General features: G+C 36.3%; 2 protein-coding genes across 2 annotated transcripts; both read left to right on the top strand.

Moving 5' to 3' along the window:
• The first annotated feature begins 1,052 nt into the window (after positions 1–1,052).
• LOC127882278 (isatin hydrolase-like) lies at positions 1,053–7,345 on the top strand. Its single transcript, XM_052430833.1, has 4 exons — positions 1,053–1,306; positions 4,017–4,209; positions 4,359–4,548; positions 6,334–7,345. The coding sequence occupies exons 1-4, from the start codon at positions 1,086–1,088 to the stop codon at positions 6,636–6,638; spliced, it is 909 nt and encodes a 302-aa protein (XP_052286793.1). The 5' UTR covers positions 1,053–1,085; the 3' UTR covers positions 6,639–7,345.
• Positions 7,346–13,764: 6,419 nt separating this feature from the next.
• On the top strand, positions 13,765–23,612 carry LOC127882279 (isatin hydrolase-like). Its single transcript, XM_052430834.1, has 4 exons — positions 13,765–14,174; positions 15,723–15,915; positions 16,561–16,750; positions 22,822–23,612. Exons 1-4 carry the CDS (start codon positions 13,990–13,992, stop codon positions 23,124–23,126), a joined length of 873 nt encoding a protein of 290 aa, XP_052286794.1. The 5' UTR covers positions 13,765–13,989; the 3' UTR covers positions 23,127–23,612.
• The last annotated feature ends 935 nt before the right edge of the window (positions 23,613–24,547 follow it).

The following is a 24,547-nucleotide window of genomic DNA, read 5'->3' as shown; positions in this document are numbered from 1 at the left end:
TTGAAACATACACGTCCACCTTATTGAAGCAGGGTTGTTCTCCGAACTGACCTTAGGTTTTATGTCTGAACATAAGTATTTCATATTTTCTTTTGCTGTCAATACAAACACGTTATCAATTATACTCATCTAGTTACTAAACCTAGCCCGTTTCCGACATTACAATTGTTTGTTAAAGCGATTTGGTTAATTTTATAATTGTATTTTTTCAAATTAATGAATAGTTTAACGATAACAATACATAGAAAGGCTTAGTGTGTGTAAAAATATCACTAAGCAATCGTTATTAACGCCATCGAAAACATTTTGTTTTTAAATTACATGGATTAAATAAATATTTTTAAAACTTGTATTTGTGTGGGTAGGTTCACACATTATTTTCATACATTTCGGGTAATGCAAATAATACGCAATTTTCCCAAACAGTTCAAATACCGAAATAATTAAAAAATATGCATTTATGTTAGCTCGATGTCATCGAAAGCCTACGGCTTGTAGAATCGCTCACGAGAAAATTGTTTGAATAGTATAGGCTTTATCATAGTCGAATGCATCAGAATATAGATTGAACGAGTAGCGTTAAGAAATTCAATCATAATGCAGATTTTCTGCCGACATCAGTTATTTTTTAGTAATCGGAAAATGCACATCCTGGTTTAAACTATTAGCACAGATTTTTAACTGAGGTTACATGCTTTAAAACTTCGCACTTGATTTTTACTAAGAGAACAGCTCTATTCCTTTGAAGCGTGAATCTATACGCACTTGATTATTACTAAGCGAACAGCTCTATTCCTTTGAAGCGTGAATCTATACGCACTTGATTATTACTAAGCGAACAGCTCTATTCCTTTGAAGCGTGAATCTATACGCACTTGATTATTACTAAGCGAACAGCTCTATTCCTTTGAAGCGTGAATCTATACGCACTTGATTATTACTAAGCGAACAGCTCTATTCCTTTGAAGCGTGAATCTATACGCACTTGATTATTACTAAGCGAACAGCTCTATTCCTTTGAAGCGTGAATCTATATAAGCTATTAACGTAAACGGAGTTTTGTCGTGAAGCATACGAAGCCGTGAATGCACAAACTAAGTTGCGCAATGGACATTAAAGTAAACATGTTGTTTTTTCCGTTGCTGATGGGGGTGTTGTATTCGGATAGCGTGTACGCAAAGGTGGTTGACCTGACCCACATTTACGGCCCGGATGTGCTGTACCCACCCGTTGGGCCCGGAGGCACGTCTAACATGTTTAATTTTACCATCATGCATCGCGGGTACGAACCAGCGCTGAACGCATGGTAAGTGAAATCGAAAAATGAGTGCTGATAATATGACGCGTTCTGTAAAAACTTAAAATATTTCAAGTGCTTAACGTGTCGTCCCAGATGAGCCTGTGCGTACTGCACATGCTTATTTGGGACGACGGTTTACTCACATTCATTAATCCCAGTTTTCACAAAAGGAGACTCACATAATATTAAAATTGCAATATTTGGAATTAAAGTCTATTGTAAAAAGCATGAATCGCGACATTGTCTGCACGTGAAAAAAACGACCAAATATTACAATGTCATATTTACCGTATAGTATTTTTTCGTGAAAGTAATAAAAATTATTAATCAACAAGAATGGTTTGTAATTGCGGAGTGTGTTGTCCTAAAATTGCTTTAAATAATGTATAAATTACTATTGTATCTATTTTTATAAGTGTATTTTTTATGTTGATTGCTTCGTAAATGCGGAATTCGATGTTATAATCAATATAAATGTATGTTCTACTAGGATTAAGTTCATCACTATCATATGAGTGTTGATGAAGATAAACAAGTTGACTTTTAACAAATTGCCGAAAGAAAAAGCATGACATCATGGTGTCGAGCAATGATACTGATTCGAAAGTATCCAAATGAAAACTCGTCACGTGACAAAGCAACAATGGCGTCAAAATTGTGAATTTCAGACTGATGAGAGTTATTTTCATCTAATGTAAGATGCATTTGAAACATCTGAACCTTAAAACATTCCTCGATGCAGTAATTTATATTCATTCACTAATATATGTAGAAATGTATCCAAGAAAATGAGCTTTCTTTGATTTATAGCGTGACATAAATATGTTACGACTCTGGTTGACTTTCGATACGGGGTTAGCTTCAGCGTACAGGTCTGTCAATACTATATAAACTGTACGCTGAAGTTTCTTTAGCTAACATGGCTTTAAAGCGGATATATACGATCTTGTCAAATATTTATTTATTAATATAAAATGTGTAAAAACTTATTATACATATATTTCAATATGAACTAAAATAAAAGTTAAGAAGAACATGTGTCGAAAAATGCTAAATAAGCCAGATATTTAATTCTGAAATCGAAAAAGGCTGTACAGCCGAATTCGCCAGCATGTATATCATGCATGTACGATGTGAATCTAAATTTAGTTTAACGGTTCATTTGAAATTCCTGCAGCGATATCGATTCATACGACACACAAACACTTACTAAAAAGACGAATGCATCGGTTATTGTAGGAAAATAATTACGAATTATCTTCGTCACAATCGGCTCAGGGCCCTAATTTGTATTTGCTGTATTTTATGAAATTCGTCTTAAATGTATCATTTTTCTTGCATATTGTGTGTTATTATAACATATTTGTATCAATATTTTACAATTCAGCACATATAAAAATCGTATATACCCGCTTTAAGTGCGTCATTAATCATTTGAAGGTTGAATTGTTTTCAATCATGATGTTGAATCATGCAGACTACAACCGACAACTTTGAATTTGAATGAAGCTCGATTAAATCTTAATTGTTTATTAAAGTCACTCGTGTTTATATAGAACTGTGTTGACTAATTTTTAAAAAAGTAAATCAAACAATACAAACAAATAAAGCATATAATAATTGTTAGTATACATGACAACGATGCTGCACCCAAATAATATTTTTCCGCAACAGAATGGATGACAATTTTGCAAAAACGCGACGTAAAATTATGGCTTAATACACGAACTTGAATGACATTCAAGTGAATTTCACGCGCATTTTTTTGTATCACCAAAAAGCCTGAAATATACAGAAATTTGCTCAATTTCTAACTCATGTTTTTCCAACTATGAAAACATATTTTGTAACGGCTGCAAGCATTGTTAATCAGATATTTCCGATTTCGGTCAGTTGACCGTGTTTTGGAGGTGCTTTTTGTGTTGGGTTGACCAGGATAAAAATGTATAAGGTAGTAAAATAATACCATGACGAACTGTTCTGTTGCGAAAACAATGTAGGCCCTACATGTACGCAAACATGAATAACTTAAGTGCCATATCGATAGTTCTGCCAAAATGGCCAAGTAATTTACATTGACTTGTGACCGAGCCTTAAAGCCACTATCACGCTCACCAATACTACATACATACTGTATTATGCGATATAAAAAAAATCAACAACAAACAGTACCATACGATGGTTATTTACAATAGGAAGACACTAAAAACGAATAACATTGGTGTAAAAAAGTTAAAATACAAACATTCGGCAACTTTTAAGCATCTTAATATCGATCCACGATGTAATGTACTTTCGTTTAGTGGATGATATCGAGTCAGGATCGGAATCATTCGGGTTGCGTTCATTTGCATAATTTATACAAGCTATCTGCTGCCGTCATGCTTCCGACGCTAACCGAATCCAATCTCGCGTTCGCCCGTAAATGTTCGGATATTTCGCGGGAAATAAAAATGGAATTATTAGTGACACAAAAAAAATAACGAGCATTTTGTATCTCGTTAAATCAAAATTACTAGACAACATCTAACGTTGAAATTTTGTATTTTGCTAAAAGGAACAATGATTTTTGTATGAGTTAGCTTCATTGTACGAAATATTCGATATTTTTTTGGCATGATCGTTACTTTAAACTAACAAATATGACTAAGTGTACTCCAAAAATCCCTGAATAAGATCTGCTTCATTAAAGAAATGTTCGTTTGTATTTCATCAGGCTGGAAATCAACTGGTTCGGCGTGTTCGAGCACGGCAGTACGCATGTCGACGCGCCTGCGCACTACAGCCAGGGCCGCGCGCACCTGCACGAGATTCCTCCGGAGCAGCTGGTGGGCCCCGGCGTAATGATTGACATAAAGGACAAGGCATCAAAAAGCCCAGACTACCTGCTGACCATTGACGACATTCTTGTACGTGTTTTTACTTGAAAATCTTTGCGTCTGATAACGTAACGTTTATGAATGTAGTATATGCATGCATCGACGGATGCATAAACAAATATTACGGTACTAGAATTTTACATAGCTTTAATAACCGTTTGCTGCCTAAAACTTTATAGGCCTGGGAGAAGCAACACGGCACGATTCCCCAGGGTTGCATCGTGATGATGAACACTGGGAAGCATAAGCTCTATCCGGACGCAAAGCGTTTCTACGGCACCGAGACGCCTAGTAATATGAGCAGCTACCACAACGCTGGCGTGGAGCCCATGGCCGCTCGTTGGCTCATGCATAACCGACAAATCAAAGGTGAGTTGAGCTTCGTTTTGGGAACACTGGGCTTAATGCATATGCGTAAATATCGCCCCAGATAAGCCTGTCCAGTCAACACATGCTAAGCAGGGACGACACTTTCCACTTTGATTGTAGGTTTTACTTTAAGCGGAAACTATCGTCCTTGATAATTATATGCGGACATGCATTAAGCACCATTTTCCCAGATTGCGACTCATATTGTTAGTAGTTCAGGTATTTTCAATATTCGGGGAATTATATACCTATTACAAATGGAAATTTGAGTTTGACTGAAGAAAATATACAAATAAAAAAATTCAACGAGTATATGTCCAAAAAATATGCTTATGAACAATGTAATTTTTTTTAATGCAATTGTGATTAGTTTTGAAAATGTCGCCAGTTGGCTTCTTTTCAATTTTTCAAGCTCATTATCACTATTAAAACTTCCACTTTCGAATAACTAAAAGACGTGTTCTAAGGAGAGCCCATTTTTAATGTAATGTCGTTCCAAATAAATTGATGTAATAAATTGTTGCATACCATGCTATTTTGTATACATGATGGTTAAAACATTGACGTTGTATTTTGTCCAACATGCTCCGAAGATTCAATTTTGTTGTGCTAGTTGCTGCCGTTGTTCTTTATACTGTTTCAACTGGATGCTCAACATATCGCTTTGAATTCGTTGTAAGAGAATATGTGATTGTAATTTGCTGTATGGAATAAAATGTTCACGAACTACTCAAAGCATACATGTTAAAGTAAACCTAGTGGTAATCTTAATATAACACTGTATAAATTGGCCAGGGACTGGGAAAATACCTACTCCTAAAAGCACGTCGTGTTCGGTCTACGACTGGATCGGAAAAGCGCGTGAAACGCAGTTTGTAAACCCCACTTCCGAAAGAGTAAGGGTAAAATCCGTACTTACCATACCCGCCCGTACCGTACTGGATACATCACAACACTGTTCTGATATCTGCATGAAAAACTTGCCTTGTAAGATGACAATATACAAAACATTATCCAGACAAAATGTTAGTGCAAATGTGATCAAAGAACAATAATTCTTTTAAATATGAGCATTTGAAAAATGAATTAAGTTCAACAACTCCAAAAGGTTAGAAGCAAGACTTGTAAGTTTCATGCACTGTACGAAGTATTTCTACCAGTATTTTTTTAAGAATGTACCTCTTTTTAGAGAAATGCTCCAAACAAACTTTTAGTATACAATGAAGAGAGGGCAATCACTAAAAAAAAATAGTAAAAATGTTAAAGCAAGAAAAATATCTCTTGTGCACGTCATTTCCCCACAGTGAAAGTTATCTATATCGACCTCCGCGCAGAGATTTGACTGGTTCCGAGCATAGTTCGATACCAAATCACTGCTGTGATATCCAACCACGTGATGATAGCTTAGCCACGTGGTACACTCATTTTCCCGTTGTTATTTTTACATTTATTTTTTATTGAGGTAATTTTGAAGTATGACTTTAAACTTTAACACACTATTTTGAAAATATAATGAAAATGAATCTACTTTTCATTATATAATACGGAAAAAAATATTTAGATATTGAAGGATTTTTATTGTGATGGCGGTGGTTATCGCTAGTAGGAGCGTTGATTTTGTATCTACATTAAAAGTTTGAGGTTGGTTAGCTCCAATAGTTTTCAAGATATTCTCCGGACAATAAATTCGACGGCCGACCGAACGACCTTTCCTGAAATTGTAATATTGCGCCGCACAACTTCGAAATGCGGGAAATACATCGATGTCTGCTTTATGTATTACAGCCTTTGGAACGGATGCTCACAGCTGCGATCCAGGTCAGAACAACAACAGAAACCCTTGTCACGAGGAATTCCTGCCCAATGGAGTCATTCTACTTGAATTCGTAGCGAATTTGGACAGACTGCCGATTAAGGATTCTACAATTTTTATTGGACCAATGAAAATGCGCGACGGAAGCGGCGGACCTTGCCGAATCCTTGCGATTTTCGGCGAACACGTCGAAGGGGTTTCATTGGCTAGAAGAACTCAAGGGTCGTTTGCTGGATTGTTATTGGTCGTTATTTTAAGCATAGTTCTTGAAATATAATGAACGTCTATACGGAATCTTTAAAACTTAAACACAAAAACAAAAGCATTTCGCATTTAATAACCAATTTTTAATTAGGGCTCAAAAGATAAAGAGCTAAAATCTTATAAGAACAATAGGCTAGATTTAAGTATATGGCACGTACACTATGTTAATAGTGTTTTATTGAGTTTGTTTACTTCACTACCGTATATTGAAGTTTTATTTATGTTTTTGTAGTTTGCTTTTTATTGATTTACATGTATTTGCACGATATTATATTGAATTGTTGTATCTTTCGTATGATTTATATTTGTCTATTACACTTTGTATGTGAATCAACTTTATTTGACTTAAAAGACTGCCCTTAAAAAGTCCAAGTTATAGCGTAAACACAAAGTAGGGCTTGCAACCGACCAATGATATCATACTTTTTAATTTTCACAATTTATTGTCTTGCCGTTTTTTTATAGCTCGACTCGGCACATTATCATTCTTATAAATTCAGCGAATGTATTCACAAATCAATCCACACTAGGACAACGTTATTTTCCGGAAAACAATGTCCTCGAGCGTGGTATATAATCTTATTGATATTATTCTTGTCATCTCTTGAGAAAATTAAAGGTAATGTTTATCGAACTAAAAACGTGTTGTATTGCTGTAAAGTGGTTATTGACATTTTGTCAGGATAACGCTTACTTCAACGTGTATGTTTCGGATGAAATATTAACTATATGTTTATTTCTGCTTTTTTTAATACTCTGATAGTTTGTACCGGTATTTATCTTTTCAGCTTTATATATTTTTATTATTAGTATTTTATTGTTTAATATCATCCGCTGTATGTGTACACATGCAATATGCTGGCAAAAAGCTGTAATAAGAATAAATGTATTTATTATCGTTGTGTGAATGAATAAACTGGTTATACAGGTTTTTGAATGTGATATATGTCAAATGGTGCGGAAATCAAGATTTCCTCGTGCACAGATTTGTAGGTTTAGTCATTCGACAGGCAAGCAGGGTAGAGCGAAGACTTGATTTAAATCGTTTTATTTATTTTCTCAACCACATTTCATTGTGAAATTTGATTTATTTTTGTGTCGTATTGGCGTTGGTAATTTATTAATATGGACAGTCAGGATGAGAGGAGAGATCGCTTCGCCGGCGGGGACAGGGCTGGCACAGTAAATGGACACACGTAGCGACCACGTGGTAGCGGTCAAGAAGGTAGGCCCTCGGGGATAGAGGAGAATTGTTTGACGTGTTTGGTTTACATATAATACGCACATTGTGAAGAAAAGTATCATTTCTCACGTTTCTCTCTTGTAAAATGTAGTTTAAAGAGGCATGTCCTTTTTTCGGAAAATCATTGGTGCCAATCCTAATATAATTGACTGTATTGTCGGCGCTTACGCATTACCATTCTTATAATTACCTGAAAAATGTGTATCTGTAAATAACCAATCAGCTTTAAAGCAGATAGATTAGCAGATATTAACGAGTCGCTGTAGGATATGTAAAATACTGGCTGTATTGAAGAATTAAAAGACATCCCTCATGTTGTTAGTCAATCAAGTGTAGCCGTGAATGAAGCCGGAAGCTGGATTTGTGATCAATGAGGACAAGTCAAAATAAGTACCAGTTCAGAGGCTAGAATGGGTAGGATTAATCTGGGATATCCAAATGTTTTCTTTTGAAATTCTCGATAGAAGAATAACTGATTTTAAAAATACTCTTTTAAATGTATTTTCTTCCATGCCAATGGTTTCGGCAAGGGATTTAGCTAGATGTACGGGGAAAATTGTTTCAATGATGCCTGTTATTGGTAGTCTGGCTAGGTAAAGACTAGATATCTTTATTCTGAAATCGTTTCTAGACCGTCAATGCATAGAGTTATAGCCCTTGAACCAGATAGCTTATTTATTTCCGAATTTAGATTTTGGTTAGGTCGCATAGATGGCATACAATCAAGACATTTTAGTAAAACTACATGTGTCGAAGTTTTAAAAGTTTACAGTGATGCAAGTGGGTTTGCCGGTGGGGCTTATATTGTTGATATGTCAGGTTTTATTTTTCACGATATATGGTCAAATGACGATTGCAATACAAGTTCTACTTATAGAATACTTAATGGAGTAGTTCTAGTTTTACGTGCCTATGGGATTTTTTTTAAGGGTGGGGGGCTGTTAAGAGGTTTTCTGACTCTGAATCACGTGTAAAGTTGGTAAAGGTAGGAAGTTCTAAAATTGAGTAACATGATCTAGCACTAAGCATTTTAGTATGTGTTTGAAGATGAATATAGGACTAGAAATGCAATGGATTGCAAGAGAATTAAACTCCATTGCCAGTATAAGTAAAATGAGCAATACAGATGAATGGTAAATCTCACGAGATTTCTTTGAGTATTTAAATGGTAGCTCGGGTCCGATTTTGATTGATCGCTTGGCTACTGTTAAAAATGGAAATACTTAAAGATATAATTCAAAATTCTTTGATTTTGAAACAGAAGCAGATTGCTTTACACAGTTTTGGGGTGCCGATTTGAGTTGGTTGATGCCTCTATTTATCTCGTAGGAAAAACAATTTTGCACTTTCTAGAATGCAACGCATATGGCGTTTTGGTGGTACACAGATGGCCTAGTGCAGCATTTTGGCCATTCTTATTTGAGGCTGGTAATGTACAAATGCACTTTGAGAATGATATTATTGTGTTTGACAAAGGGCAAACTATTTGTATGAGTAATAACCACTCTGTTTCAGTTCAAGACCTTTTTCAAGAAATGTTCTTGCTATTCGAATTTAACTATACTATATGTCGTTTATATGTGAATCAGTGATATGAATGGTTTGACTGTTTTGCTATACTAATGGTATAGTTGGGATTTTTCACGTTTATATGTGTAGAAATGATTCAATGGATGTTGTTTTTGTATAGCCATTAAGTATGTATAGAAACCATGTTGGTGTATGTCCGTTTGCACCTGGTGCTTACGAAGTCGTGTACAGTACACGAGGAATGGAATATTTGCAAAAAAGAAAGCAAAAACAGTACTTGCAAAAAAGAAAGCAAGGGTTAAAAATAATAGTTTTAAAAGTATAATACTTGCAAAAAAGATAGCAAGGGTAATATTTATTTCAAATTGGAAAATACTTGCAAAAAAGAAAGCAAGGGAAACGGTTTTGTTACAGAAAGTCAATTTAAAATGTTGGTGTGTGTGTTTCGTGTCTGTCTGCCTCTGGGGTAGACGCGATTGTGTGTGGCATTTCGTGGGCTCATGGGGTTGTGGGATCGTGTGGTCGTTGTAATTCTGGTCTGGTTGTGTTTTCTGATGATGGATTGAAAAGGACCAATTCTGGGCCGCTGGTTCGGAGGTGCTTAGTGACTAAAGCGGATGTGTAGAGGCTTTGATTCTTTGATGTTAGATGTGTAACGGTGTGTTTGGTGCGTTTTTTGGGGGGTTTGGCGGTTTGGGGACTTTGAATTGAAAGGATGCGATACAAGATTTTTGAGGATTGTGCTATAATTATTATTTTCAATAGTAAAATGGTTCAATTGTGCAAGGGCGAACAAGTTTTGACATTTTGTAAAACAAATGCAGTTTTATGCCCTGTCTTCTACTTGAAAAAATGTATCTTGGTTGAAACTATTCTAGATATTGCAATATATGTTTCGTTTAGAAACATAACAAATGGTAAGAAAATGAATAAATACATTTTAGTTGGCTCAAAGCAGATGAGTTACAGTAGACAATTGGATATTTTGCACCACATCTTTCGTGAAATTTGACTTAAACCTAATGTTTACGGGTTGCATTAATTTCGGTCAGGGGAAGCAACTGCTGTTGCAAATAGCGGTGTATCTGATAGTGTTAAAAAAGCATGGGCAGTGGAAGACTGTTGGAGCTTAGGATCACTGCGTGAGAGATTCGGATGAAACACAAACAATTGTTTCTTCTCGTTTGGATTTGTAAATATATATGGTACTTGGTGTTGTATGTTGTTAGTTGTGCGTTGTTTTTTTTGCCCCGTTCTTTTTCTGTCGATAAAATACCCTGCTTGTCATGACACCTAAACAAATGTGTTTGTTTTTATTCTAAATGGTTAGATGATAAATAATTTATGTTTGTCATAAAATGTAATGGAATATAAAATATAAATGTATTTATTATCGTTGTGTGAATGAATAAACTGGTTATACAGGTTTTTGAAGGTGATATATGTCCAATGGTGCGGAAATCAAGATTTCCTCGTGCACAGATTTGTAGGTTTAGTCATTCGACAGGCAAGCAGGGTAGAGCGAAGACTTGATTTAAATCGTTTTATTTATTTATGCTCTGTTTGTGTGTTGATGTTAATATTATGTTTTATGTGTTTCAGTGAGTTTTATGAGAGCAGACGGATGACTGACTTGAGATAGAAAGGGCCATTGGTTCCGGACATTTTACCATGGGATTTACATAGTTTTCTAAAAAGAACACTTAACGTTTACGATATAGTAACAGCTGATTATTTGTAGATTTCTCTAAAATTAGAGGTTTCAGGAGGTGATGAAGGCACCTAGACACCGGTCTTGAGCCATGGGTCCTCATACGTCCCCCTGCCATTAAAAGAAAAATGAAAAATGAGCAGTAGGGTTGCGTATCCCGCTCGCGGTTACACCTGAATCGTTCGTTACCACCGATTATTGTTTGGGGTGTACGTGAAGTCTTGTGCACTTCTCTTAATTGATGGTAATGAATAAATCTTGTAATTATCGCAGCTGTTTTATCAAAACTAATGCTTCACTTTATGTACTTTTCGCAAATAGGCGTTGTGGATGGGCATAGGGGGCGTCCTCGGTGCGCTTTGGGCATCGGCGGTGGACGGGCGGTTGTTAGGGCCGTGGCGTCCTTGTTTGGGCTTGTGATTTTGAATTGTGTAGTTAAATTGTGCAATTGTATGATTTTGAGTTTAGGCTTGACGTCTGATGGGTATTAATAATATTCAATTATTCACATGTAACGCATGAGCATGTTTAATGATAAGTATAACGACGTGTTCTACAGAATGGATTTAGTATCGTTTCAGTTCTTAAATATATGAGAAGGATGTCGCAACGTTTACTGACGTCTCGAGACTTTTCAACTGAGCGGTGCCATTGGGGTCGATATCTGTTGCTCATTGAACACATACGATCGTCAGAAGATCTGTTTCTTGCATTTATGTGTAGAAAGCCCTGTCAGATACAAACACCCACTCCGTGCGTGTGTTTCAAGAAATAAAATACCCTGCTTGTCATGACACCTAAACAAATGTGTTTGTTTTTATTCTAAATGGTTAGATGATAAACAATTTATGTATGTCATAAAATGTAATGGAATATAAAACATAAAAGAGAACTTACTCGCTTTGCGAAAACATTCTTTGTTATCACTTCTGTCATCTCCCTTGGTTCGCATTTGGACACTTTCTATAAGACAAACGGTACGACGGCGGAGTCATATACACAGACCCCGTGTAGATTTCACAAATAGAAAGTTGATTGTTGATAACATCAACCATGAATCCAACACATTTTCTGTAATGTTTGATTAATATACTATAAGATATGGCTGTTATTTCAAGGGGCCGTTATATTTTCTGAAAAGAAAATAGATATTTTCAATACGGGTCCCGGGTTCAAAATTCCATTACATAATGCGCATGATCTACTAGTCGGCCTCATGTACGAGACTGTTAAACATAAATAGTAAATATTAATACCTAGATTCTATTTGGTTAAGAAAAGCAAACTTGTAACCCAAACCATAGTATTTAACAATCGACCTCTTACGAATAGGTACACAATGTTTCGTTTAAAGATGAATCAAAACAAGACAAAGTAATACGAGTAAATATTCGTTTGTTTGCACAAATCTTCTGGAACCAAAATCGCACAAGCTAAGTCATGAATACCTAATGTTGAAACATACACGTTCACCTGGTTGAAACATGGTTGTTCTTTTAACTGATCTTAAGTTGTATGTCTGAACATTTACATGTCACACTTTCTTTGCCCGTCAATACAAACACGTTATCAAATATCGTCGTTTAGTTACTTAACTTCGCACGTTGGTTGGGATTAAAATTGTTTGTTAAAGCAGCGTGGTTTACTGATTTGTATTGTTTTCATTCTGTAAAAAGTTGTCTTTTAAAGAATTTACATGGAAAGGCTTAGTGTTGCTGCATCACTTAAAATGCTATTGACCGCCAGCGTAAACATTCTGCTTTAAAAATAAATGACTGACGTCGCGTATGTTAATAATTCGTATTATTAAAAACTTAAATTTATGTGGTAAAGTTCACACATATTTTTTATACATTTCGGGTAATGCAAATAAGACGCAATTTAAACACCGATAACATTAAAAAATATGTATGTTTTACTAAAATACTGAAAACAATTTAATTCAGCGAAAACAGCGATATAAAAGTAAGCACTTAATTAATATTTATTGTGTGTTCACATATATGTTATTCCCATGTGTTTGAGAAATCGTGACAGGGGTATGGTACTGGCGCTATTCTCTGCATATATAACACATGAGCGAAACGAGGGCGTTAATCCGGTTTTAAGCATGACATGGTAATTTCTATATAAATTTGATTATTTAATTATGGTCTGAACATTTAGAGGGCTTTGTCCGCTAAACATATTCTTCACTCGTTTAATAACAAACGGTATGGCGAAGATGACAACGAGAAATTTAATGTTTTTGTTTAACCCTTTCAGTGCGGGAACCGAATTTTGAAGGCCTGTGCAAACAGTTTGGATCCAGATGAGACGCCACAGAACGTGGCGTCTCATCAGGATCCAAACTGTTTGCTATTCTGATAGTATTCTTTGAAAAAAATCGGAGAAAATGCTAATTTTTGAAATTTAGCAGACACCATTTTAGCAGACGAAAAATTTCCCAGCATGCAAAGGGTTAAGCCTATTTATTCGAGCTCGATTTCATTTAAAGCCTACGGCTTGTTGAGTCGCTCCCGCACCAACATTGTTTGAATAGTACATGTGTATATACTTTAAAAAAAAAAATTAACGCATCTGAATGTAGACTGAGAGAGAAGCTTTAAGGCTTTAAATCATGATTTGCATTTTCGGTCGACATCAGTTATTTTTTAGTATTGAAGAAGGCACATCTGGGTGAAAATGTATATGCACGGATAAAAAACTGAGGCTGCATGCTTTCAAATTCATTTGCTCACATTATTATTAAAAAGCAAGAGATAATATTACTTTGAAGTGTGAATCTGAATAAGCTGTAAACGCAAGCGGAGTTTTTTCGCGTCGCATACGAAGCCGTGAGTACCCAATCTGAGCTGCGCAATCGACGTCAAAGTGATCATGTTGCTGTTGTTACCGCTGCTGATGGTGGTGTTGTATTCGAATAGCGCATACGCAAAGGTGGTTGACCTGACCCACATTTACGGCCCGGATGTGCTGTACCCACCCGTTGGGCCTGGAGGCACGTTTCCCGTGTTTAATTTTACCATCATGCATCGCGGGTACGATCCATCACTGAAAGCCTGGTAAGTGGTTTCGAAATAGGAATGCTGATAATATGGCTCGCGTTCTGTTAAAACTTTACATAAATCACGTGCTTAACGTGTCGCACAAGATGAGCCTGTGCGTACTGCACACGCTAATCTCGGACGACGGCTTACACACATTTATTAAGCCAAGTTTTCACAGAAGGAGACTCACGTGTGATTAAAATTGCAATATTTGGAATTAAAGTCTACGTTTTTGTTCGAAGGATCACTTTCATTTGAGTGTTGATGAAGATAAACAAATTGAGTTAAAAACATTGCCGAAAGAAAAAACATTGCTTAATGGTCTCTTGAAATGTTACTGATATGTATTTCTTAAGATACTTGGATAAACACATCGCGCATTCTCGTCTTATAACTCGTTTATTGATCAAGAAGAGAACGTATTGTCACTGTATTGGCCTATATCCGTGCAGTCAAATGGACGATACTATGGCAAGCGGTTCGACGCATAATCCCAAGAAACTAGGTTTTTCATGAGAACCTAAATTCTCATTCTGAGAACCTAGGTTCTTACCAGAGCCTTGGTTTTCAAATGAGAACCTAGGTTCTCATGAAAAACCCAGTTTCTCATGAGAACCTAGGTTCTCGTGAAAACCTAGGATATCGAATAAAAACTTGGGTTCTGGCAGCCATGTGCAATCTTCAAGCGAGAACCTAGGTTCTCATTCTGAGAACCTAGATTTTCATGACAAACCTAGTTTCTTTGGATTATGCGTCGAAACGCTTGCCATTCGATACGCTTAGTTATACGCTTACATGGGTTTAAGTGCCTCAATCACCATTTAAAGGTTAAATTATTTTCAATCAAGATGTTGAATTATGTAGAGTACCACTGACAACTTTATCATTTCAATGAAGTTCGATTAAATCTTAATTTGTTTAATAATGTCACTCTCGTTTATATGGATCTGTGTCAACTAAATTATAAAAAAATAAATCAAACAATAAAACACATTAAACATATATTAATTGTTAGTATTTATGACAACGATTCTGCACTCAAATAATATTTTTTCCACAACAGAATGGACGACACTTTTGCAATGACGTAAAATTATGGCTTACTACACGAAATTGAATGACACACAAGTGATTCTCTTTCGGATTGTTTCTACCGCCAAAATGTGTGAAATAAAAAAAATTCTCAATTTCTAACTCGTGTTTTTCCAACTTTGAGTAAATATTTCGTAATGGCTGCAGAAATTATTAATCTGATATTTCCGATATCGATCAATTTGGCGTGATATGTGTGTGCCTTTTGTGTAGGGTTGACTAGGGTAGAATGTATGGGGATGTAAACAACACACTGACAAAGTGTTATCCAATGTAGGCCCTAATTTAATTTACATGTACGTAAACATGAAATCTACTAAGTGCCATATTGATAGATCTGCCAATACTGGCGAAGTTATTTACATTGAGTTGTGACCGAGCCAAATACAAAAAAAAAATGGCTACGTGTAATCCAATAATCCCTGAATAATCTCTCCTTATTTGAAGAAATGTTCGTTTATATTTCATCAGGGTGGAAATCAACTGGTTCGGCGTGTTCGAGCACGGAAGTACGCATGTCGACGCGCCTGCGCACTACAGCCAGGGCCGCGCGCACCTGCATGAGATTCCGCCGGAGCAGCTAGTGGGTCCCGGCGTAATGATTGACATCAAGAACAAAGCATCCAAGATCCCAGACTACCTGCTGACCATTGAAGACATTCTTGTACGTGTTTTTATTTGAAAATCTTTTCGTCTGAGAACGTAAATACTTATGAATGAAGTATATGCATGCATCGACGGATGCAGTTTAATGTAATTTTTTAAACGCAACACTTTTTTAGAGATGAAAATACAGTTTTGACGAGTATGCGAATAAGAAAAGTCATTATTGATGATGCATTTTAGTTGAACACCAAACTGCGGTACGAAATAACATAGGAAAGCATTTGTGTCAACCTTACTTTAGTATGGTATCATAGTGTGTTCCATTTTTAGTGTGCATGATCATGCAGTGGTGCATGAGTTTAATAATGCTTAATACGGTGATGACAATTAGTATGGTGACCAAAATGTTGTTGTATGTGATAATCGTACGACGACGACGACGACGACGAGTTTGATGATGATGAGAATAAAGATGATGCTCAGATGAATACTGATTTTGTTGTTGATAATAATGGTGATGACGTCCTAGACTACGAAGACGAAGGGGATGATGATGTTGCTGTTGATGATAAATGATCATTAAATGACGAGGGATAGGCTTTTGTACTATAATGCATACGGTACGCCGAAATTGTGTTTTACAGAATTGCGGTACTAGCATTTTACAAGCTTTTATAGCCGTTTTCCGTCTCACTGTCAATAGGTCTGGGAGAAGCAATACGGCAAGGTACCGCAAGGTGGCATCGTGATGATGAACACTGGGAAGCATAAGCTCTACCCGGACGCGAAGCTCTTCTACGGCACCGAGACGCCTAGTAATATGAGCAGCTACCACAACGCTGGCGTGGAGCCCATGGCCGCTCGTTGGCTCATGCATAACCGACAAATCAAAGGTGAGTTGCGCTTCGTTTTGAGAAAACTGGGCTTAATGCATATGCGTAAATATTAGCCCAGATTAGCCGATCCAGTAAAGACAGGCTAATCAGGGACGACACTTTCAGCTTTTATTGTGAGTTTACCTGTAGGCCATGATTAGCATGTGCGGACATGCATTAAGCCCCCTTTTCCCATAACGCGACTCATATTGTTAGTATTTCAGTTTTTTTAATATTCGGGGCAATAATGCATAAACCTAACTCAAATATTAATTTGATGAAAATATACTAATATGCTCAACAAGTATAAGCACTAAAAATATGCTTATGAACAATGAAACTTTTTTAATTGCAATTATGCTTTGTTTTGTAAATCATAAAATGATTCATCCAGATATTGAAGGACTTTATTGTAATGGCAGTGGTTATCGATAGTAGCTGCCTGGAGTTTGTATCTATATTTAAAGTTTGAGCTGGTTAGCTCTAATGGTTTTGAAGATATGCCCCGGACAATAAATCCGACGGCTTGACGAACATTCCTGAAACCATCCTATCCCCCCGTACATAGAGAATAAGAGGTTACTGCCTGATCTTTTGTTATATATCAGACAAGGCTTAAAATAATATATGAGGCGCGCCGTGAGAAAACCGGGCTAAATGACATTGATGACGTTATGGGGAAAACCCGCTTTGACCGACGTCATTGTTTTACCCGGGAAATATTTTAGTGTTTGGTTTAAAAATAGTTATTCGCGGAATTGTTGTGATTTTCGGAATAACATGATGGATGAATAAATGGAGGTTAGTATTTGGTAGCTCATGATTGTAGTGTTACACGTATGAAAGTTTCTGTTTGAAATATGTTAATTTCTATCGCTTCAATAACACGAACCGTCTGAAGTGAAAGTAAAACATTATGTTGCAGTTTTGTTCAATAGCGCTAAGAAATTAGTAAACTGCTTTAGCCAAATTGAAAGCCATGATAGTTTTTAAATGCGTTATAAAACTGTATTATTTCTGTACATTTGTAGTTTGCAAGCATATTTAAATAAATACAAACATTGCGTAAACGAGCAACGAATAGTGGTGTTATGATAGACAATTAAATAAATACTAACATTGCTTAAACGAGCAACGAATATTAGTGTACGTTGTTAGAAGAAAAATATGATTATCATTAGTTTTGACATTTCAAAATGGTCGTTTCTTTGTTTTCATTTAATAATTATTGTTTTTTGTTTTCAATTTATAATTATTGTTTATATATGAACCTTATTTTTTTTGTGAAGGTCAGCTGAGCCTATGGTGTAATGGATGCATTGAAGCGCTAAGAAATTGAAATTCGGTAGTACGATTCCCAGCACCGGAACGTTTTTATTAACTCGTAGTATTAATCATTTGCAGATAGTTGCATGCATGTTATTTCTTATTTAAATATTTTTGAATTTTAATCACGCTACCTTACCTAGATTTAATGTGATTTAATAAAAATGTAAGCGCTACAATATCACCTAAAAGCAAAGTGCAACATGCTAAAATGATTCTTTTTTAAATGATTTTTAAGTGACTTAATACCGTGCGATGTCCATTTAAAGTTAGCTGTTATGTACGCAGTATAAACCAAAATGCAATTAAGATCTAGATTAACAGTTGTGACTACAATTTTTAATATTTAAATGACATGCATTTATTTGTTAGGATTAATAAGTTCGTTATAATATCGCTCATTCGCTATTATTTTAATTCAAGACTGTAGTTAATCTTCTATGCATACAGTATGGTGAAAGTTAGTAAAATTAATATTAAATTTACTGACATGCATATGAAGTTATTTTCAACACGTATGATATTAGGCCTATAATATACACATTTCTATTTTTTCTTAAATTCAGGAACTAGAATCTTTAGTGTCGGACCATTTTGGTCGGACACCGGCCAACTCACAGGAAGTGCTGTGTGATGAAACGCCCTTAGTTGATACCGAAGAGCCCGAAGTATTTATTGCTTCCAGGGTCCGGGATTACCTGGTCCGCAACGAATATGCAGATGAAAGCGACCAATGTGAGGATGTTAAAAAAAAACCGGCGACGCTCACGATGACGCATTTCTTAAAGTGCGTAAGCTTCTGTCGGACGGATGCGGTTGTAAACATGAGTGTGTTAAACTTTTTAATTTTTATACGGTTGTTAACCATTTGTTAGATATCAGGGCGTTGGCCAAAGGGGAGAAGGAACTTAACGTAATGTCCTTGTTGAAAGACGTTGATGGGGAAACAACTAAAAGAGGGAAGCAAGGGAGTTAAGGGTAGAGGGGAGTGCCGTATGTAAAACAAAACATTTATGCTGTTCTTGGGCATCAGTAAGCACCAGCTTTTAGCATTACAGCAACATGTCAGAGAACATGGTTTTACGCCTAGAGTTCATGGCAACCGTGGAAGAAAGCCAAAGCATGCTAATTGTTATGACGATGCCATGCACGTTGTGCACTTCATACGTAATTATGCGGATGAACGGGGTCTACCACAGCCAGCCGACCCGAGAGGTGTAGACAACGTTCCGACTGTGTACTAAACATCTGACACAACGAAGACCGACCTGCATCAAAAGTACCAGACATTATGCACGGAAGCTGGTTCCAGGGTCATATAAATTACCGCCTTAAAGGAAATATGGCGCACGAGTTTACCGCACATCCGGATCGCTGGCACACGTGATGACGTTTTAGCCAAGTGCGAAAAACTCAGGAGGGGTGTCATGGATGCTGTGATGGAAGAAGAAAAATTGACAGCTACAGACTCGCTCAGGAATCACATTATTTTGGCACACAATGTAATAATGTTTGACATATAACTATTATATAGTTTTGCATTTTGTAAATGAGAAATAATTATAGAATTTACAAAATATTTTTTAAAGTTCGTCGTGTCCAAACGTCTTCTAAACAACATATATCTGATACATTTGTATTATCATATGTATCAAAATAATTGCTTCATCAATTGTGTTGCTCTTGTTTAATTGTTTACTTTGCAGCCGTTGTTCAGTTGTTCAACATATGAAAAATAATTGTTATTTTTCAGGAAAGAGATGCATACAACGATTGCATCAGGAAAAGTAAGGAGGCGAATGAAGGTCCAGACAGATTTGTGCATTTCACGTTCGATTTTAGCCAGAACGTGAGTCTACCTCACTATTCTCGCCAGATAGGACCGCTATATTTCCTCACTTTAAGGAAGGTCAAGATCTTTGGCGTTCGAGTAGACAGTATTACCCGCCAGCTGAACTTCCTGATTGACGAGGACCAAACGATAGGCATGGACGGAAAGACTTCACATCGCCCGGACGCTGTCCTTTCTATGCTTGATTGGGCCCTGCAGAATTGCGGGTCTGATGCTGACACGTGTTCCATTCATGCAGACAATCGCCCCGGTATGTACATTTTATATTTGAACGTATGTATGTGCATGTATAACGTGTGCATGTGTTTGTGCGCGCGCGGTTGTCTCGCTGATATCGCTTGCGCACGAGAACTTTTACAGTGAATCATTCAGCAGCTTTTTCACCTGTTTATACATGTATATTATATAAGCAGTGCAAATATAAAGATTTCACACAGGGCATATACATTGTAGGGCAGAACAAGAACCGATAAACGTTCTGGATTATTTTATGTGGCGAGTGATGACCGACCAACATCGCACAATTAACTGCGCCTTTTGACCAATCGTCTGTTACCAACACGGCAGTCTCGTACCCGACCTGGACATGGCGTCAATGGAATAGTACTTCAAACCTGTTACAGGAATAATGTAAGTACGTGTTACAGACTTGAATGTTCAAATGTTAAGTAAAAATTGAAAGCGGGTATATACGATTTTTATATGTGCTGAATTGTAAAATATTGATACAAATATGTTATAATAACACACAATATGCAAGAAAAATGATACATTTAAGATGAATTTCATAAAGCACAGCAAATACAAATTAGCGCCCCGAGCCGATTGTGACGAAGATAATTCGTAATTATTTTCCTACAATAACCGATGCATTCGTCTTTTTAGTAAGTGTTCGTGTGTCGTATGAATCGATATCGCTGCAGGAATTTCAAATGAACCGTTAAACTAAATTTAGATTCACATCGTACATGCATGATATACATGCTGGCGAATTCGGCTGTACATCCTTTTTCGATTTCAGAATTAAATTTCTGGCTTATTTAGCATTTTTCGACACATGTTCTTCTTAACTTTTATTTTAGTTTATATTGAAATATATGTATAATAAGTTTTTACACATTTTATATTAATAAATAAATATTTGACAAGATCGTATATACCCGCTTTAACAATTGATGTCGTAACGGTTACTAACCCAGAATTTTTTGTCGACATATTTTGTTTACATTATTTTGTCATGCTTACTTGCATAAATTAATTTATTTGTTAAACCTTTCAGGCAGTACCAGTACCTTAGATTTGACCAAAGTAAGCCGGGTATTGTGACTGCAAAAATCAAAATGACGGAGAAGAGAAGGAATTGCAGATCGTGGAAAACCCGACATTTCGGTTCCAGAATGTGGAGCGTCCACACTCAGTTCCCTCTGCTGGATTGAGTGCAGACCGCCGGCAATACTTGCGCCTATCCGTGAGCCGATTTGTCCGACCAGCGTCGAAGGATTATTTCTCTGGAAATTGACTCTTGTGACGACGTGCATATTGTTAATGTATTTAATGAACATTACGCGACTGTACGTACCAGAAACAGATATGACTTACTGTTCTGCATATTGTGTACTATTATGAGGCTATTTCATTGTTTTCAATTATCTCTGTATCTGATACTTTGCACGTCAATACATTCATAAAGTATAGTATTGGTTGTGTTATAATATAATAATGATGATAATTATGATATATAATAATATATAAGCCCTTTGAAGAATTATGCATTAAAGGAACAATGAAAGTTAAACAAAACAAACCCTACAATCTGCCCTCGACGTCAAGTAGAAATCGCAAATTTAAGAGTTTTTTAGGTAGCTCTATATTTAGTTTGTCGTAAAATGAAGGAAAACGATTTAGAAAATAATATTTGGCTTAAACGTTGCATGAAATTGATACATTTATTTATAATTATGCCGGTAAGATTTTACAAATTATGACTGGTTTAGGATCAAACTTAGCCACAAGCCGTATACAATCGCGATATTTTACGCTTGTCTTATCGCCGACATTCTATCGTTGCTAGGAGACAAAATGTAGTTACGAATAATAAAAATATAAAATATAAATATTTTGATCATAACTTTGTAAGTTGTTACCGGTTAAGTGATAAAAAAGTATTTATAAATAGTGAAAGGTATGTGCTACAAGAAAATTACACGACGTCATAAATATAACGTCATAACGTAAGCAAATAAAAACAACGGATTATGTGACGTCATTAAATGCCCATTATTCCGCCGTTTTGCATCGGATACTCAAAACAAACATACCGTTACGCTCAGAAAGGACTGCACTTTTAGAAACTGTAAAAATCAAAAAATCGAAAATTTGTCATTAAGCCCGGTTTTCTCACGACGCTCCTCATATATATTATTCGTGCCGAGCCTGATATATTACTAAAAATATCAGACAGTAACCTGCTTTTTTCTGTTAATCATACCTCTACGTTCCCGATTTTTAAGAAATAATGAAAACATCGCTAAAAAGCTGCATTTTTAGCGGGAAAGAATATTATTTTTGTCGTTTAACGTGTTAATAATGACGCCATGAGCACTTGCTCTTTATATTTGTAAAACATGCTGTTTTGCTGTTTGAGTTGCATTTTGTGTTTAAAATATATTACATTTTGGTATCAAACTGAATGTTTACTCGATTCTGATTCGATTTTATTAAAAGATGATTTCTTTATAGTTGATTCCGAATAATATGACATACCTCCAATCATCGACTGATATAAGAACTTCCTGTTGAACGGAAATACAAATATATCAGGCAGTGTTATATCAGACAGATGCCAATGCAGCGGTATGACATAACTTCGTATTGCGGGAAATACTTTAATATCATGCTTTATTTATTACAGCCTTTGGAACAGATGCTCACAGCTGCGATCCAGGTCAGAACAACAACCGAAATCTTTGTCACGAGGAATTCCTGCCCAATGGAGTCATTCTACTTGAATTCGTAGCGAATTTGGACAGAATGCCGATTAATGACTCTACAATTTTTATAGGACCAATGAAAATGCGCGACGGAAGCGGCGGACCTTGCCGAATCCTTGCGATTTTCGGCGAACACATCGAAGGGGTTTCATTGGCTAGAAGAAGTCAAGGGCCGTTTGCTGGATTGTTATTGGTCGTTATTTTGTGCAGAGTTCTTAAAATATAATGAACGTCTCTACGAAATCTTATTTTTTTATAGAAAAATACCAAAACCAGTTCTACTTGAATAAGCAATTTTTAATTAGGGTTCGGAATATATAAATCTAAAAAGTATAACAACAATAAGCTAGAGTTAAATATATGGCACGGATACTGTGTTAATAGTGTCTTATTGAGTTTGTTTACCTTACTACCTTTTATTGATTTACATATATTTGCATGATATTATATTGTATAACAGTATCTTACGTACGATTAATCTTTATCTATAGCACTTTGTATACAGGTCAAATTTATTGATATAAAACGACTGCCCTTGAAAATTCCAAGTTCTAGCGTAAACGTTTTAAGTTAACAAAAAGTGGGGCTTGGAACCGACCAACTAAAGCATACCTTTTTGTAATCAGGTCTTATAATATCGTAAGGTCATTAGTGGCAATCTTATATAACGTAAATCATTTATGGGAAGTTTAAAATAAATGTAACAATCGTCGGACGTCTTGTCGAATTGTATCAGAACGGAAAACGAGCTGAAAGCAGCATATGGAAATATATGGAAGCCGGATTTCCCCCCCCCCCCCCGGATCAAGCACTGGTACTATCCGTGGACTGTTTGGATATTTTAGCGTCATTGGTCAAAGACCATCACCCCATTGACAACACGGTGACATTACGGACAAACTCGTGCTGATACGGATAGTTCCTGAATCAGCACACAATCAACACGGCGCACACACAGACTTTCCAATACCAACAGCGCAGTGATACGGGATGGCCCGTGTAGATGACGTGTTGATCCGTGTTTATCCTGTACTATCCGTTTATCTGCCGTGTTGATCCGGCATCTATATGTGACTAGGGCAATAGCAACAGGTATACGCCACGGTTATAGTTGATCGTAAACAAGTGTCCACTTGACTAATCACTTTAAAAAAACTCGTAGAGTTACGATCATTCGCTGTGATAGCTGTATGACTTTGATATAAATAATGCAGGAGGCCTCTTACAAAATCGTGTAAAAAAGAAGGCAAGGTAGCAGTATCGCAAAAGACTTTACAGGCAATGTCACCGTGAGTGGTCTTGTTGTTACCAATCTTGGATAGTTGTGAGTGGTCGATGAAGTTAAAATAAACATGTACATTTGAACATCGCGCGGTTCGGCTACATGACACATGGAATTATGTTCATGGCCAGTTTCGTTTCACATTCTACATTCTGCCCCAAGGAAAGGTGTACATTCATGGCGTAAGTGCTCGCATTTTATGCTGGTAAAAAGACTATAAAAACTACGGAAAATCTCAATAAACAAAACAAACGAACTGAATACGTTGGCATTTTACAGCAGCTTGTTAAAGGGGCCGTCCAACAGATTTTGTTATGTATTGAAGCATGTCATTAAATGCTTTATATTGCTCAATTTAAACATTT

Source organism: Dreissena polymorpha, chromosome 5, assembly GCF_020536995.1.
Source record: "Dreissena polymorpha isolate Duluth1 chromosome 5, UMN_Dpol_1.0, whole genome shotgun sequence".
NCBI lineage: Eukaryota > Metazoa > Mollusca > Bivalvia > Myida > Dreissenidae > Dreissena > Dreissena polymorpha.
The sequence above is the reverse complement of the archived record's forward strand: the minus strand, read 5'-3'. Positions and strand labels throughout refer to the sequence as shown.

Coding starts and splice junctions, on each gene's coding strand:
- LOC127882279 (XM_052430834.1), top strand. CDS start 13,990: ATGTTGCTGTTGTTACCGCTGCTGATGGTGGTGTTGTATTCGAATAGC. Junction 14,175..15,722: donor GATCCATCACTGAAAGCCTG/GTAAGTGGTTTC, acceptor ATATTTCATCAG/GGTGGAAATCAACTGGTTCG. Junction 15,916..16,560: donor TGACCATTGAAGACATTCTT/GTACGTGTTTTT, acceptor CACTGTCAATAG/GTCTGGGAGAAGCAATACGG.
- LOC127882278 (XM_052430833.1), top strand. CDS start 1,086: ATGCACAAACTAAGTTGCGCAATGGACATTAAAGTAAACATGTTGTTT. Junction 1,307..4,016: donor GAACCAGCGCTGAACGCATG/GTAAGTGAAATC, acceptor GTATTTCATCAG/GCTGGAAATCAACTGGTTCG. Junction 4,549..6,333: donor GCATAACCGACAAATCAAAG/GTGAGTTGAGCT, acceptor TATGTATTACAG/CCTTTGGAACGGATGCTCAC.